The sequence below is a fragment of the Pundamilia nyererei genome, unplaced genomic scaffold (genome assembly GCF_000239375.1).
Source record: "Pundamilia nyererei isolate P.nyererei 1_Seehausen unplaced genomic scaffold, PunNye1.0 scaffold00051, whole genome shotgun sequence".
In the NCBI taxonomy this organism is placed as follows: domain Eukaryota; kingdom Metazoa; phylum Chordata; class Actinopteri; order Cichliformes; family Cichlidae; genus Pundamilia; species Pundamilia nyererei.
The window spans coordinates 971,470-990,305 of record NW_005187452.1 but is presented as its reverse complement, the minus strand read 5'-3'; the positions used below and the strand labels follow the sequence as shown (position 1 = coordinate 990,305).

General features: G+C 39.5%; 1 protein-coding gene across 2 annotated transcripts in view; it reads right to left on the bottom strand.

Moving 5' to 3' along the window:
• The window catches only part of smyd3 (SET and MYND domain containing 3), a 94,628-nt gene that overhangs the window by 23,091 nt on the left and 52,701 nt on the right, over window positions 1-18,836 (bottom strand). Inside the window, exon 6 of one of the 2 annotated variants that reach the window (XM_013910897.1) lies at window positions 8,222-8,277. The exons of the other annotated variant lie outside the window; for it this stretch is intronic. Within the exon in view, the coding sequence (XP_013766351.1) occupies window positions 8,222-8,277 (56 nt within the window). The remainder of the gene's footprint in view (window positions 1-8,221; window positions 8,278-18,836) is intronic. 2 annotated transcript variants of the gene reach the window in all.

Sequence of the window (18,836 nt, the reverse complement as noted above, 5' to 3'; positions counted from 1 at the left end):
CAGATAAATAAGTCTAACATTGGTAATATTAGGACTAGGGAAAATTAAAGGGAAGTAGAGATGTGCAGGGAGGGAGGGTGAAATTTAAAGTGAGCCCCAGACAGATGGTTCCCATCCTACTGATATTCAAACCAGTCAACACGTCAAATTGATTCGATTTGAATCTGCAGTTGTAATAAACACCATTAGAGTCAGGCCTCATGGGAAATGATGGTTTTTACTCAATGGATTCACCACAAAATGAAAAATCCTGCTCTAAATCTTCCTCCCTCACTCCTCTCTTTCACACACACACACACAACACACAAATTGTTCTTTCATCATCTCACACACAGTATTGTTATTCGCACACATTTATCATCTGCACTGTAAAGCACAGAGTACAGATGCATCTTACAGCAGAGCCACATGTTCTGTATGAATTCCAATACATCAAGAGAGAACAACAGTTACATACTTTCATTAGATTTTCATTTAATGAATTAAACAGCGCATATAAGAAAATAATAGTCCTCTTGGCTTTGGTTTCTTTGTTCTTATTCACAATACTTGGCAAATGCATGTGTAGAAAATAGTGCAATATGTAATGCTTTTTGCTAAACAATGGTGTTTATGTGTGTAACCAAAAAAGCCCATTTTTCCAAACACACACACATACCCCATTCATAAAATAAACCACCAGGACAGCAACTAAGACTCTGGTTATTGATGAAGTTATTTTTCTCATTATTCCTCTACTCTATGACATATCATATCATGCTGTCCAGTAAAAAAAAACACCCAAACCCCAAAATCACATAAACACAGCGCACTTTGTCCAAAATCCAAGGATATTCAGATTACAGTGATGTAAACAGAGCAACAAAGTTTCCTGTTTGTGGAGCTGGAACCAGAAAGTGTTTGTCATTTTTGCTAGAAAAACTTCCAAACACCATTCCCTTAAAACTCATTCAGAAACTAACAATTTCATATCCGTTCACACGAGGCTCAGAGCTTTATCTGGGTTTGACTATTCATTTAATGTCAATGCAAAAGGACAGCAACCTCTTTGTGACTAGGAAAAATTGGTGGTTGCTTGGTGAAACTTTTTTCTTATTTGGCAACCATCTGTAAGCAGTTGTGAGACCAGGTTGTCCAAAGGTTGAGTGTACAACACCCTCAACCTCTGGTTTGGCACTTTCAATCACAAGCAGACTGCACGTGTCACTTGGTGGTAGGTGACCTGTCCTCAAACGATCGCTGTCAGATTGACTGGAATCAGTGACAGATTGGGGAAGGTTTGCAAACCTAATTTTGAAGTTAAACTGTCATTGTGCAGCAACTATGTAACTACTTTAGGAGCACTTTCTGAATTTGTGTTTGACTTTCTGAACTTTCTGAATTCTGAATGTAAAAACTTCATGGGAATTTTTGTATGTAGACTGCTACAGATTTGCGATTTTCACAGAGTTATCACATTTATAGTTGCAGTATTATCATAAACAGATTGCATGCAATTGCCAGCTTCACCACATTAAGTCAAAACCTGATAGCAGACTATCTTAGTGCGGTTTTATCTTGATGCACCAAAGGCACTCTGAAAATGGAAACCGACTGTGAGTGTTAACAGACCTTGGTCCCTGTTTTCAAAGCAACCATGTCAAAGGCAACATCATAATTTTGGTTGTGCTGTGGTCTACAACCACAGTTTTCTTGAGTGTGACAGTAGCATTAAACAGATCACATACGTAAACCTATGAGTAAGAGAGGGTAAAAGCAAATGTAAGTGTCATCCTGTCTTCTAACAGAAAGAGGGTATTTGAGTACCTTGCCGTTTTCACCTTATTAGGAAAAGGCAACACCGGTTACTGACAGCAGAGATAGAGGGAAGAACATTTAAACAAACAGTAGTAGGGCACTGAGCTGGGCATAAATCTTTCTCTGTCTTACACTCACCATCTCCCTCCCTGAGGGAAACAATCAATCTTGGAGAAAAGCCACATCTGCAGCAGCGGCTATTGGACATCTTTTGCATCCCAAACAGCAACACGTACACACAAGCTTAAGAATCAAGTCCTGCCTTTTCCAAAAATCGACCTCCTCTGATTCTCAGACTCTCTGCCTCTTTCCTTGTTCTCTTACTCTTCTACAGATGCAGAAGCTATTATCAGAAAGAAAGAGATCTGAGTCAGGAAACTGAAACATTCAGTGTAACTGTCACTATAACATGTTCTTTAGTCTCAACAAACAGTTCTTCAGTCTGAAATGTGAAACGCTGCTGGTACTCTGCTACCTCTCAAATATAAAGATTTAGATCTTGCAAAATGTATTTGCTGGTTTTAATTATATAGCGTTGAAATTAATCATTTAATTGATACACCACTAGCGGAAGATCATCCCAAAACTCGTAGCATCTTTTCAATTGTCAGCATTTACAGACTTTTCTGAGTATCTGCTTTGAAGTTCATTGGGCAAATTAAATATATCATCTTGAGCTGTGAGAGAGTGGGTGAGGCACAGAGCTGGAGACTGACATAAGCATCGATCTGGTGTCGGCAGTGACACTGTGGAAGTCTGTTGCAGTGGAGAGAGCACTGAGTGAGAAGACAAAGCTGCTGATTTACCGGTCGATCTGCATTCCTACAATCGCCTATTGCCGCGAGCAGAGCTGTGTGGCTGAAAGAATGAGATCCTGCAGGTAAGCTGTGGAAATGAGCTTCTTTTAAAGAGTGTTTAGGCTCAGCCTTTCAGATGGGATGGGGAGCTCAGTCATTTGGGAGGTGCTCACAGTAAAACCACAGCTCCTTAGTGTGGAAAGGAGCCAATTCAGGTGGTTCAAGAACCTGTCTAGAATCTCTCTAAGATGTCTTTCAAGCACGATGCTTCAGACATATTCTAACAGTACAAGAACTCAAAGCAGAGCAGGACACAGTGGACTGTCTCTCCTGACTGGTTGGACACATCAGTACCACCCTGGAAGGAGGCGGTGGACGAGGAGAGGGAGGATGCAGCTCTGTTTAGACTGCCTGGACCTGGTTCAGTGGTACATGAGGATCGATGGAACATCTTTGCTCTCTTATATGACACCTTAAAGTGTCATGGTCACAGGACTTTCTGTGTATTTGAGTTTCAATTACCAGGTTTATATATGTGAGCTTGAACTCTGTTTTTATTGCTATATTTGAGTTTGAAGTTTGAGTTTTGTTTTGTTGCATTTCTGTTTTGGTTACTTTTTCCCTAGCAGAAAAATCTGTTTATGTTTAGTTCACTGACTCCTTTATTTTAGTTTTCCCTTTATTACTATTTTAGTGATGATTTTCAGGTTTGCAATTCCATGTTTAGGTTATTATTTAGATTTCTGTTAGCTGTAGCCTTTACTTCCCTCAGTGTTTCTCTCTTCTATCCTCCATCTCTCTCATTTCAGGATTAATGTCCTGTGTGCCCTATGTTCTGTAGTCTGACATCTTGTAAAGCCTTAATATTCATGTCTGTAATACTTTTAGTTTTACTTTGAAGGATACATGGTATGCATTTTAGTTACTTCATGTGTTATGAATATCCTGACTGTCTTCATTTATATAAACGAATGCTTTTTGTGTCATCAGTGAACATACCCGTTACTTTCCCATGAATGTTTTCTGTGTGCAGCCCTGCATTAGTCCTAGTCCCTCAGGATTCCGGATACTGTGTTTTTCCCCTCATTCCTTGGACTTTGTATCAACAATAAAGCTCACTTCAGCTCAGCTTCAGCTCCCTGCCCCCTGCATCCTGCATTTAGGTCTTCACTTCAACACAGTAATCCATCATTGTGTAACATAAGGACTAACCAGTAATAATAACACAAATTAAATTCTATTTTAATAATTATTTCTAGCTTTTCTAACTGCCTAGAGGAAATATTATTAGCTTTAGAGATGTTATTCATATGCAAAGGAACAGCAGGTACTGTGACTACACGGCTATGCATACACACTGTCTATCAGTAACCATGGTGATGATTGTATCACTCTGAGAGATGGTGAGGGACTCCCACAATTTACCTGCTTATTTATGTCCTTACTGATAATAATGAGACCCATTTACAGCTGTGAGTGAGTGCGGGTTGATATGAGTTGACATTGTGGTCGAGTGTGTGTGAGGAGGACCCAGTTTGGGGTAGATGAAACACTGAGATATGTTACAGTGTCTACAGGGCTACTTTCTATCTGAAGCAAATGAATTGTATTTCAGAAAATGAATTGAAAGGAGCTCTTAATGGGGATTAGAGGCCTGGTAGGATTCAGATATTGGCATACCCACTGTGGAGAATTACACAATTACCAAAGCATAGATTTTGCCCGGAGGCGTTTTCTTCCAAATTAAAGTTGGTTACTTTTGTTTAATATCTTTTAGGGAATTGTCTCTGTGTCTGTGGCAAAAGGGTGCAGAAAAAATCTCAATCTGCATCCATTTATTTGTTTGACCATTTATTTCTCTTACTGTCGAAACATTTCTGTTGATTCGTTTTGGATCATGAAACCTGGAGAAATTATAAATGTGAGAAAGAAACAGAAGCGTAGACAGATGAGTGTGGAAGAAGGGTGTGGTTAGTGATGTGGAAAATAGAAAATAAGATCAAAGATGTCACAGTCTGCGTGTGTGCACAAATTCTAGATTCCATATTTTAGGAGCCTACCAGTAAGGTCATGAATAGCGCTCGCAAAGACACACATATTCAGAGATAAGTAATTACGCCACTGAAGTAAAGTTCATTTGCATCTATTTCCAAGTGACTATTCTTTTAGTCAGATCACACATGCAATTCATAAATCCATTCAACTCTTTTAAGATATAAAACCATTTTTTCAGTCAATGGCTTAACTTTCAGTATGAATCTGGTTCTATAACTAAACCTCAAAATATTAAAAACCTTTCAAAGGTAAAACCCAAGAATGGCATCACTAGCCCAGCACATGCAACCTTTTGAGATATAAAGACTAACCTGTACAACTACTTTAAATTACAGTCAGCTGCAGGACTCCACTGTGAATTTCTGTGCAACATTAAGTATTCAGGCAGGAGGGGCAGATCAAAATGATTCCAGTGACATTTTGGAAACGTATACGGGTAGCACATCTCTAAGTGGATGGGTGGGGGAGGCTGGGATGGTGGAGAGTGGGAGGTCCTGTCATTTCACATCGAGGCATTGCATTGGTTTGCTTTCTCCTGTCATGTTGCCTCAAAAAACTTGTGACTGGGTGGTTTATGTCTCTAATGTCATTGGAATCGGTTCAATTACTGTCACTCTGGGGACTACTACAAAGGCCATCAGACCCAATCAAAGGCCGTATCTGAGTGCCTTCTGTGCATTTGTGTGTATGCGTGCGTGCGTGTGTGTGTGTGTGTGTGTGTACGGACTATCGATGCTTTGATAAAGTATTTATGACCTAATCATGGTTCTTTCATCTCTCAATAGACAGGCAGACAAACTCGGTGGAAATATGACGGGGGAGAAACAGCGCTACACATCTTTTTCCTCATTGTGACACTGTTGCATGCACATAGAGAAACAGTCAAATGTCTGGGCACATCCGCTCGTATAGTGGTTTTACCACACTGAAAATTGAAATTATGAAATAATAAACTTTAACTTTTTTTAAATGAAGTTAAAAAATTCTTTAAAGTAGCCAGCATTTGCACAAACTCATTGTATTGCCTAACCAATCCAAATTTTCTGAACCAAAGCAGTTCGGTTTTTCAACTAATAACCTTCAGAAGTGACTTCTTTGCAGCAATTTAGCCATGAAAGCCTGATTAGTTGATGCTGAGAAGCGTCTGCTACTTGAACTCTGGGATGCATTGATGTGAGCTCTAATCTGAGGTGTCATTAATTGGGGATCTCTGGTGACTCTAATGAGCTTATCCTCTGCAGAAAAGGAAAGTCTTGGATCTTCCTTTTGTGAAATGATTCTCATCCACTTGAATAGTTTTTTCAGACCAGACTCTGTCAGACAAGAATTTTTAACAGCTCTTAAACAGGACTGACTTCCATCTCCTCAAGTATACACAAGTATCCCCTAAAGTGCTTTTTATAAAAATCAATAAAATTTCATCTTTTGCATTGTGTTGTTTTTTAGATTTACTTTTTTTTTTATTGTTCAGATAAAATCAATTCAGATTTTATCAAAAATACACAGGACTGCAGTACAGTGTAGCTGGTGTCAGTGTGAGGTTACCTCAGAAGTAGTCAACTGTGTGCACCAGCAGCTACAACTACAGAGTACACTGTATGCCAAAAGTCTGTCAGCTGTGTTCTGACACTGCAGGCAGAAATCACCATGGAGGAGCAACATTATGTTATAGCTTAAAGTCCGAGTTTGAGCCACAGTACTAGTTGATGTCCGGCTCCAGCGGTGACTGCAAAACTGACAGTGCAGTTTAATCAGTTATGATCAGAGTGCACAGCGTTACATCTGCAGCTCCATGCGTGTATTCAGCTTCATTAGCTTTATTTTAGGTTACATGCAGTGATTATTTCTGCCTGACTGCTGTCACTAAATCTGACTGCTTAACTTGTTCTGTGTTCAAACAAAGTTAGACAGTTTTGCTGGATTTGCGTGTTGAAAAATAAGTGATAGTTTCTCTCCCTTGGTTTTCTTTCTTCTTTATTTTGTAGTTGCACTAACAAAGGTATACTGTGTATAATGTCTCTAACCTGGTGTGGCTGTTGGTGCCAGACATCCTGGTCTGAGTATACATCTATACGTGAGCGGCAGTTCTCTGAGTGAAAACGCATTGTTTATGTCAGACGACAGAGCAGAACGGCCAAACTCCTTCAAGCTGATAGGTAGACAGCAGTAAATCAAATAACCACTTAATACTACCAAGTTATGCAAGAGCTTCTCTGAGCCAGCAAAATGTCAAAACTCAAGGGAGGTGGGCTACAGCAGCAGAGGATCAACTAAGAACATGAAACTAACACTAGAATTCACACAGGCTCATCAAAACTGAACAATAGAAGATTGTAGTGTGGGGGATACTTTCCTGGCACACTTTGTGCCCCTTAGTACCTGTCGTTTTCCTGAGCACAACCATCCCTTTATGACCACAGTGTACTCATCTTCATCATCTTCTGGATGTTTCCAGGAACATAAAACACCATGTCTTAAGGCTCACATTATCTCAAACTGGTTTCTTGTACATGACAATGAGTTCCCTGAACTCAAATAGCCTCCACATTCACAGATCTCAATCCAGTTGAGCACCGTTGGGATGTACTGGAGCACCTTGTTGTATCTGTGCCACAGAGAATCACAGCAGTTCGGAAAGAATAAAGTGGGCCAACCTGCTATTAGGAAGGTCTAGCTAATATAAGAGAGCAGGGCAGGTTAATGTTTAGATAGTATGTGGGTGTATGGCTATATTTCATGGTCTTCTTTGCAAAGAAAAGGAAAAAAACAAATGTAAAATATAATAACATATAGTGATGATATGATAACAGCCATGATACTCATTTTTAAATTCACACTTTTGCATATTTTTCTCAATTTTTTATTCTTTTATTTGTATGCATGAGGAGCACATGTCCCAACAATGTGACTGTCTAAAGTGATTTCTGGGTTGAAACAAACTATGTGCTCATTTGCAAGCCAGTATAATACTAGTCTTATTTAAGAGAGTTACTAACCCTTTACCGCAACCACTACTTGCTAAGCTTTATACCAAGTCTTCGCCCTAGAGATTAATGACAGATTTACATGAGGGATTTGTTTTGTTCTCTAAGAGGAAGACGAGTTACCACAATGTTCCAGACTTACGCCACCACAACATGAGTAATGCAAGTGCACACATAAACACACACCCCAGGAGTCCATCTCTGTTTAAACAAGCATAAAACAGCCAACTGCAGATGGAGAATGAGAGAAAGGAAAGAGAAGAGCAGAAGCTATAACAGATGAAGACTGATTAAAGTGGCAGCTTGAAAGTTTGAGGGTAGGAGAAACAATTCGAAAATCGAGAGTGAGGGAGAGAGATCAAGGATCAATGTAATGAATCCTCTCAAGTCTCCCTGATAAGATGTGGAGTTGAATGCAATTAAAAGTGGAGGAAGAAAATATTCAAAACAAGTCTGTGCATCTTCTAAGTGTGCCAGAGTCATACTTAGTAATCTCTTTAAACAATTTCTTTATTGGAGGAGATATAAGTGCCACAGGCCTGTGATCATTACATGAATTTGGAGTGTAAAAAAGAAGACAAACTATACCGTCTAGTTGTGCAGCACAGTTCATAAGCATTCAGGCTTTCCTGTCCTTGATCCCCCTGGAAAAGAATTCACATGGTAACCTGCAAACATCTTTTCCGAGAGCTACATTTTGAAAAACCGACTGCTTTCTACTAAAATGATGATGTTAAAATGAATATTAAAGATGTTCTTAGACTCCATCCTCATCAATGATTATATCTTTATAGCTGTATTTACCAAGCTTGAGTTCTTCTTCAACCTTCTTCTGTGCCTCCCTGTATTTATCCACATGCCCTTGGTTCAAACTTACATTTCACTGAATAATTGAGGCTTTAACAGATTAGAAGATCCATAATTTATTATTTGGATAAATGAAAATTGATTTCTGTGGAATGATCAAATCTTCACAAGATATAATGTATGCAGACAGTTCTCTGTTATTCCAGGCCAACACAGGCACTTTCAAACAAGTTCGTTTAGGGGCGATTTGCAGGACGTGCAGAGTGGAGCTTTATGATAGGATTTTAATTCCCCTTTACAAATCAGTAGTAAAGATTCAGACAGATTGAGAGTTGTGTTGGACAAGAAATGTACTGTTAAAGTTACTTAAGATTTTAATGGTTTGATGCAATTAAAATCATGCAAAAAAAAAAAAAAAGTTGCCGGTGGTGTCAACCCTGGCTTTCAGCTGAATATATACAAAAGGGTCGCAGGTATACAAACATGAGTTCAATTTCAGCTGTGCATAAAGTCTCCCTGATAATCAGTGTTGCACCAGTTTTTATTGCCATAGAGACACAAGCCTCCACTGAGTGATTTACTAGTCTCTGAAGAGTCTCTGACCAAGAGAAAGCGTTTCCCAAAGCCATCAACTTCCAAATCGGAATCAGTCTTGTTCTGAAGTAAAGTTTTTGTTAAAGCAAGGACACAGGGGCTGTTACACTGGATTAGAAACTTGCCACTTGCCCAGAGCTCATCAACTTTGTTGCAGAGTAACTGAACACCGGTGAGCATAACTGTGGAAGAGGCATCCAACAGCGGCCCTGTTTCACAAACCTCTCCCACACACCGACACATCTCCTGCACACCAAATATCTTGGATGCCTGGCAGCAATTCCCCACAGAAGCGACTGGCTGAGATGCAGAGGAATCCATGATTCCCACACCGGTGATGAGCAAAAGCAGAAGGAACTCACAAATATAATGGTGCTTGAAATCGTCATGTAAACGGGGGCATAAAAACATAAAAATTAGGATAAAACTCCAACTGAGGTGAGTCACTGTTGATACTTGATACTGTCACCAACAGATCTCATAAGAAATACATTAATAGAGAGAATAAAAACAAGTCAAGAGACGTGTGAAACAAGAAGGAGGGAGGAGAAGAAATTTGCCTAAACATGTTAGTCAACTCATTAGTAAAGTTGCTGAGTGCGACCAAAAACAGGCGGGCTGAGCTAGAGTGGTGCACTCTGGGAAAACATTTACTGAACGCTGCAGTGGAAGGAAAAGCGCTCTAAGCAACAGCTTTGGAAAGTGCGCTGTACTGTACAGACACACACAGACACACGCACATCTGTGTGTGTGTGCACATAATCGCAATGAAATACACAGTATTCATGTGGTGTGTGCACACAAAATTTCTCATCCGCACACACGCACACAGACACCATTAGCTTCAATCTGTGTGCAATCGAACACGAGATTGCCTCCTGCTCTATAATGACTTATTTCCATTACGATACCCAATCATATCTGAAATAAAATAGTAGAGAAAGTCTGCATGTGTTTTTGTCAAGTTGGCACATTTTCAGCCGATGAGCTACTAAGCTGAAACTACCATTTCCACACCCACCCACACATTCAGATCACAAGTGTACATTTAAATGGAAGCACATTTATGGAGCATACCATTTATAACTCACACATGCAAACACACTAGCTTGTTTCTGGTTGTGTTACTTTGTATTTTACGGCAAAATACTAGAGCTAGTGAGTTGGTAAAAGTATCGTGCGCTTGTGTGTGCATGTGTTATAATTATATGTGCTTCTTTTTCTCCATAGGGTATTCTCCTCTTCTACATGCGCCAGGCATGGGCTCCTCCAATTCAAGGTCCTACACCGATTACATATCTCCAAGGAAAAGTTAGCCAAGTTCTATCCGGGAGCTGACCCCCTGTGTAACAGATGTAAAGCAGAAACAGGGTCACTCCTTCGGACTTTTTTTTGGGATGCCCCAATCCTCATAACTACTGGGTGTCTATATTCAACACCTTTTCAGAGATATATAACGTTAAATATGATCCTTCTGCTCTAATGGCTATTTTTGCGGTGATACCTTAAACCGTCATTCTGCCAAAATACTATTCGAATTCTATTCCTTTCCTTCACTCGTTGCAAGGTGCCTGGAAGCAGGAAGCTCCTCCCACACATGAACAGTGGCTTGCAGAGCTCATGAGGTTTTTGCATTTGAAAAAGATGAGATATACACTGACAGGTTCAATCAATAATTTCTTAAGGCATGGCAGCCATTACTAATGTACATGGAAACATTTAAAATGACCACCTTATCATGACCGGATACCAAATCTCTATATCACTAGCGTAGTTAGCTGTACACTGAATCTCCCTTATACATTTTATTTTTATATTTGTGTTTGTTGTTGGTGTTTTTTTTGTTTGTTTGCTTGTTTTTCTTCTCTCTTTCCGTTATCTTTTGGGGTATTGTAAATATTGAACAGCAAATTACTGTATGTTCAAGGTTTTGCTATTAACATGCTGCTGTGACTGAAAATATAATTATTTTAAAAAAATTATATGTGCTTCAAGAGCAGTCAAAGCAACACTAAATCTTCTCTGACAGAGAAGATTATGATTGTTTTCACACACTTTCCTCTAACATTTTATAAATTACATCCCTGACTCAGCTGCCTGGTGACGGTAAACTGTCACCTTATTAAAAACCTAAAATGATTTAGGCGGCCCAGTGTGTTCTGGTAGTAGAGACGAACCAAATTAGAGGAGAGACCAAAACGTTATTTAGGCTGCTGCCAAAGCTCTCTAATCTTACCTTCTATCATTAGCTACGTAATATAAGACAAACTAAATAAGGAGTCAATTGTGTCAGGAAAGCCGTTGGGCACCAGTACAACACCAGAAAATATAATAAAAAATCTCTCCAAGGTGAAACATTTCCTTCTTTTTTTTTAAACTGGTAAAGGTTACATGACACTGATTTTTAAACGATTACATGCTACACACGCCGATTCAGTCTTTATCCCAAAATCATAGCTTAGTGTGGCCTACAGCTGCAAAACGTACGGTATTACTGTTGCTTTCGACGTGACCTGTGAGGTCATTCCAGTTTCTGTTTCTTTCTGCTCCATCTCTTGCTACTCCCTTTATAAAAGTACTGGGGGGTTTTTTTTGGCAGAGCAGTGATGAAAGAAAAGTAAGAAAAAAGGAAGCAAGATATTAATCATGTAAACAAGGAACTAAGAAAACTAAAAAAGAAAAAAAAGTTTAGCCTGGCAGACAGTCTGCTGGCTGGTTCTAGAGGTGGGTAATGATAAAAAGAGCAGGTTATTGTTTTCAGAGCAGTGTTCTTTGTAGAAAAATCAGTTTTTACTGCTTGACTGCTCTGCCGTGGACTGAATCAAAGGGTGGTTCACGAGGGAATAGCAATTCCTCCTCCACTCTGAAGGCAGCAGTTAGTCAGCTCTGAATGGCTTTTCCTCCGTACATTTACCGCACCCATAACTTTTATCTAAAACACCTTTTTTATTCTCAGCCCTCGGGGAACGCAAAGGTATTCACAAGCTAAGATTTGAATCTTTAGTGTGAAGCTTATTACATTTAAATCAATTAAAATGATTTTGCAAAAAGCGTCTGAATATTCCTGAATAGGTCTGGCCGTATAATGCTGCCTGTTACCTTAGCTACGCATCTCACATGTTGAGAAGCAGTGACTTGGTGTTTACTGTTTGTTTACAGCAATAAACACAATAAAAGTACGTGCAAGTATTTGAAATGTGTATCCTAAGGGTACTGGTGTGTGAAAGCAAGCATTTCATTTTGAAAGCAAAGATCACTTTTCTTATACTATCAAAGTACTGAAGGAAATTAAAATTACTTCAGGTTGGGAATTTGATAGTTTTGTGATAGTTCCTGACTTTTCTGTGTTTTTGCCTCCTTCTGTCTTTTCTCTTTGCTAAACGTCAGCACTAATGCCTAGAGACACGTCAGCAACCTCCTGAAGACCTCCAGTTTCAAGGGAAAAATGTGTATTTGCTGATCAGTTGCCAAGTGGATACTGGAGGTTGCCAGGTGAAATCGGTTAAAAAGAGGGTGCTGAACCAAAAACCTCTTTGTGATTGCTTTGTTCACCAGCAGACTGCCGCATTTCCATTTGCCGTTTACTCTCAGAGTTGTGCAAACCGGACACAGACAACTTTCTACTTCAAAGTAAAAGTTGAGAAATTGCTGCAACAACCTAATTCCACAAGGTGCAAGTTTTATTTGAAAGAGATGCAAACAGTTTTCAGTTTGCATTTTACTTTCTTTCAGGTTTTATTACAGCTCAGTCGAGTGAGTGCAAATCATTCAGCATCTTTCAAGCAACCTGCTAGCAACTAAAGCAATCGCAAGGAGGTTTTGGTGCAGCACCCTTTATGCAACCAAATTCATGTAACAACTAACTTGGATTTGCTAGATGACAGATGTGCACCAGGGGTCTTTGACTGGTGTACAGGTCTGCATGAATGGGGCTTAATCAATTGATTACAAAGCAACTCCCAGCAACTTCCAACCACTTGCAACCATACTAATTTACCAATACTAAACCAATACAAATGTTTCCTCTCACAATCAGCTGCCAGATGGCTGCAGGCATGTTTTTAAGCCTGTGTGACTCAAGCCTTTTGAGTCTCAGTTCCCGTCTGGTAGTTATCACCTGTGTTGACTGCTTTCACCTTCATCATACATCTCATTTGTATCTCAATCATGATTGGTCAAATTTTCTTGCCCTTTGTCAAGACATCTGTTTTTGCTCCAGCTTTTCTCTCTTTGTTATTCCCTTGCTTCTAATGTCATTTTGGACTTTTGATTTGCTCCTCTTTTGGACATTTTTTATTTTGGGCTTTGTTTGTGGCCAATGGGTTACAGTAATGAAAATGAGCAAAGGGATTTCACCAATTCTAGACCTTTTGCTTTCGGAACTTCATGGCATGGATGCAACAAGGTTTGGGAAATATTCCTCAGGGATTTTGGACCATATTTAAATGACAGCACTGCACAGTTGTCAGCCACACATACATGACGAGAAAATCCCATTTCACCACATCCCAAAGGTGCTCTATTGTACTGAGATACAGTATGGTCACTGTGAATGCCATTTGAGTACACTGAACTCATGGTTCTGTTCAAGAAACCAGTCTGAAATGATTTGACCTTTGTGACATGGTATTTTATCCCATTGGAAGAAGGATGTACATTAAGTCACTAGGAACGCAACCATCATAGGACATGCAAATGTTATTTGTTAACTCATATTGCTGCTCAGATTAATAGAAAGCCATAAATTTCCCTCATGCCACAGGGAAATGTCCCCGTCCTCCCGTGGGCCACTCTGGCACTGGGTTCTGCACAGCAGAACAGGCAACTCCACCAAACTGCACTTATAGGTTAGTGTCAGTGTCACGTTTGTAACCACTGAATATGTGCCCTTGGGGAAGGCCCGAGGCATGAAAGTTTTGAGTTTGGACATTTTGGGGGACAAATAAGTAACAGGTTTTTAGCAATGTAGTGGAAGCTGAGAGGCAGGTAACTGGACACTCAGCCATTCCAATAATCATATCCAGAGTCACAACAGCTGAAATGCCAGTTTATTTTTAACCTGTAAAGCAACATGACTTTCTAAGCCTTTTCGAACAACTTCCCATTTTTCAGCTATAATATGTAACTGTATGCACTTTGCTTTAATTTGTTTTGATGAAAGCTGTTCGTAAAAAGACGACATGACACAGTAAAACAGAAAAGCCCTCTGCTTTACATTAATGCGACAGCTGTTAAACTTTTCCTAGCGTGACCGTTACCATGGCTGCACAAATAGACGGTTACAAAAGCAATTTTTAAAGTGTAATTTATGGCGCGTTGTCATGTAAGAAGCAAATAATAATTCTGTGGTAAATAATAAAGGTTAGTACGAATATTCAAATTCAGGAGAGGCCCTCAGTCTAATGATCCACATAAATAACAGCTTTTCTACTTCTGGATTTCACATGCTCTCTCTCTCACACACAAACACCCACACACGTGTTCCCTGAGGTTGTAAAAGTTCAATTATCTCCCACTCCAGGACGGCCATCAGGTTATAGGCCAAATGCTTCCTCCAATTATCCGTGCGCATACCTCTCTGAGTTGTTTTGTGTGTGCTTGAGCGTTCAGGCGTGATTAAATGCTTACACATAACAATCACTGCAACAAAAGCAGCTCGTCCATTTATACACCGCATGTGCGTTTCTTCACATTTGAGGACAATCGAATGTAATGATAATGGTGATTTTATGGCACAGATAGTATTTAATCAATAGTTACCTACCGACGCAACGCGGTTTCAGCTGTGCGTGTGCATTATCACACGAGCACGTGTGTAGTTTTTTTGGATGCCACACAATGGTTCAGAGGATAAATAAACAGTATCTGTGGGGTTTTTTTTTACTTGTAGCATCATAATGACAAATAATAACATGTTGAATGGAATAATTGCACAAGCTCTTTTCTTCCCTTTAACCGATTACTTTTTCATGTCTTTCATGTTACCCGTGTTAAACAGGTGCCTTAGTATTTACAACCAGCCTTCATAATCTTTTTCTTTCCAGCAGAATTCAATGCAGACTTGTTTATGGGACTCTATCCAACCTAAAGTCTGTCTGCCACTTTTCATCTTACATGAAAACCTGCCATGTTTTTATTTATTTTTTGCAAAGCATGCGGTGCAAAGCAAAGAAGTGACTTCATATTAGAAACAGAATATAGTGCAGCACAGAGAGCTTTACTGTAGACACATAAGGGATTGGAGATTTATCCCGCACAGTTAAGTGTGCCTCCTCCTCGTGTAAATGTGATTTAGAGCAGCGGTCCCCAACCCCCGGGCCACGGACCAGTACCGGTCTGTGAGTCGTTTGGTACCGGGCCGCGAGAGTTGAGGTTCGGGTGTGAAATGTATGGTTTTCAGGGTTTTTAGCGTTAGTTTGTTATCGTTTTTGTCGTTTACTCTGTTTTTCTGGGTCGTTTCACGTGTGTTATGAATAAATCTTCTTTTTTTTTGTACCGGTACTAGTTTTATTTTGTTGTATTTATCTGCAACACCTTAAAGGCCGGTCTGTGAAAATGTTGTCGGGGATAAACCGGTTCGTGGCGCAAAAACCGCTGATTTAGAGGATAGTTTTAACAGTCAGTGAGGCAGAAAGTTCACTACTACCACAAGCTGCTTGGTAACACAGATAATCGACTGAAACACTGACTTTCCAAACACAGATTTTCAGATGTATTTTCAGATTTTTGTTTCTACTCAAGTGATGTGGGTTAAGATCTGTTCAGTATTTAAATGGTAATATTTTTCATTATTGTAACTTAAGTGATTAACTTAACCTTTATTTTGATTTCAGTGAGCCAAGAGCGCAAATTCTATGACCTTTAAATAAATCAAATCAAATAATAGCACGTTTTTGCTAATGGGAACAGGCAAATCAGGCAGTGAGGAAAGTAAGAATAGATGCTTGATGAAAAGAATTAAATGAAACTCTTTTTGTTATTCTCACTCAGTTGGTTAGGTACCCAGTTTAACAACAAGCAAATGCTCCATCTCAGAATTTTCTCAGAATAAATAAGGATTTTATGTTCATGGATTCATGTTCATGGAGTTCATGGATTTTAGTTATTTATTTATTTGACTATTTTGCCAAAAATAGCATGCTAAACTTGGCAAAGACTTGTCTGACGACCCTCCTGAGGCAACTCTTCATTTATCCAGGCTTTTGTCACCTGCCCAAACCCCCCAGATTTGTCTGAAAATGTGTTATTTGGTTACTGGATATATTGGACAAAGAATTTTGAATATGGAGCTGCCAGGCAGGAGGAAAAGAGGATCCAGAGGGTTGCTGTGACAGAAGAGGATGCTAGGGAGAGGGTTAGATGGAGGCAGATGATCTGCTGTGGTGAGGTTGCCTTGGATTCTAAAAGCACATTTTAAATAACTCTTTAAGACCGGTAATGCAAAGACCAAATTTATATGTAATGTTTCAGAGGTGAAGCAGATAATGGCAACTTCAGAGAAGATTTAGCAATAAAAGAACAAATGTAAAAAAAAAAGAATTCTTTCCAGACTGATTAAACTTCATAATCAAAGGAAAAACTGTACCAGTTATTCTGATTGCTATCTGGCTGTGCTCTTCATGAACATGCCCTCAGTTTTGCCCGTATGTGTGTGGAGATACAAGTTTCTGCTTCTCAACCGATCATCTGCTGAGTTTATTTTTATTTGAAATGCTTCAAGGTTAGAGGTTTTAAGAAAAAAAATAACAGGGACTACTTCACTGAATAGATGAAAGGATACATGTTCAGAGAAATAACCAAGCACGTACCAAAGAGACAGGACAGCTGTCGAGGAAGATGGATGCAGGACGTATTCATTATTTTTGTGCATGTTTCACTGTTTCCATTAAATGCGTCAGTGCTTATAAACACAGTAAAATCACATCCTGTATAGAGTTGACTGAAAATTTCAATAAGAATGAAAAAACAAACCCAAACGTCCACACGTAGGTGCATCCACCACTGGAGCGCATGTTTGTGACTGTGGCTCCAATCCATGCACCTTAAGTGTCCATGCGCCCTGAACACGAAAGAGTGTGAAGTCCCATTTCAACATTTGTGTGTCCATGTGTATGTGTGCCTGCCTGGCTGTGACATGTATAGGGGTGTAATGTAATCTGCTTTTGATTTAAAACCCTGTTTGTTTCCTATAGTGATAAAGTAGTGCCTTGGGCCATGTGTGTATGTATAAACAATATGTGTGCACACACTATAGTGATAAAGCAGTGCCTAGGCCAATGGAAATTACGCTCATCCATCTCCTACAGTGCACAGGCACGTGCACACACCACACACACACACACACACATGTTGGAAAAGACAGAACAAGAAGATGAGGCGCTGCTAAAATAACGACAGCCACTGAGGCCCAGTGGAGTAAATGCCTCCACAACACTGTGAAGTTGAAAATATTACCAGAAAAACTAATAAAACTCGATGAAAAAAACATTTAAAACGTCATGCTCAGATCTTAAACTAAGGGAGAAAACTCCTGTAAATGTCAATGCGAGTGCTAATTAAGATGGAAAACAGCACATAAACAACTAATTATGCAAGTTCAAGGTTTAAGCATACTCATGTTGGTGAATAGTTTCTTTCTCATGTTTAACGTCACTACTTCTAATACCTAGTTCCAGGGCTAAACCGATTTAGTAGCTCATGTTACGGGGATGTTATTGCCCATAAAACAACAAATGCGAGCCTGACCGTGAGCGCAATTTGGATGAAGACCCATTGCTTTTGTTTACTTAAATTCTGACTAATACTGTAGGATTTGCAGTTCTGAATCAGAGAAGTGCTGAAAACTGCAGCTTGTAGAACGGCCACTGGAGGGAGCATTAAAAAAAAGTGAAAGGTTCTCATTTTTAAAATCCACAAACATTTGGCTCTATGAATGGTTCCACCCTTGTTAACACAGGGGAGTTAAGAGTGTGGCCACTTTGCCAGGTGTCCAGGTGGCTGCAGCCAACTGTGCATGCTAGAGCTCCCCTCCACTAACTGGAGTCACTAAACATGTTTGTCATGTTGGTTCTTTTGGAGCATTTTAGCAACCGACCATCGAGGAAATCTGTTTAATGAGTGAAACGCGAGAACATAATTAGTCTGTGGGTAAAGTGTTAGCGGTTAACACATTCACCTGGGTGCTAGGTTGCTAGTTTGAGTCTAACCAGAGATGCAAATGCCCTTTAATTAGCATGTGTGCCTGTGCATTGCATCTGTAGCTAACTAACAATCTGGCACTTCAGAAACTTTTGGCTTAGAAAAATTATCTCAAAAGAGTAAATGGAAGATGTGGTATTCAAAACCGGTGGGTGACATCTATTACATTTCTTTCTCTTTAAACAATTTACTGAAGTAATAGGAATTGACATGTTAGTCTACAAATAACAAAATAAAGTCTGCATGTTCTTGGGAAGTACAGAAGCGTCCGAACATGTGATTAACTGTGAATTTGGTGGCTCGGTGGTGTAGTGGTTAACACAACTGCCTGACATGAAAAAGATCCCTGATCTGAGACTAGGAACCCAGCCTCAGTGGTCACAAGATAGTGTTCTCCTAGCCTTGGTCCCAAGTCAGTTCAGGAATGGCATCCAGTCTAAAAACATCTGAGCCATATCATGGAAAATAAGGAAGCAGATAAAAGTACATGCCTGTGTAAATGACTGAATTACTGAAATGAACTGCTGACACATTAATGCTAATTAAAGCAAATCTGCAAAGTAAATTACAGTCGGGTAATTTACTGAAAATGTATGTTAACTAC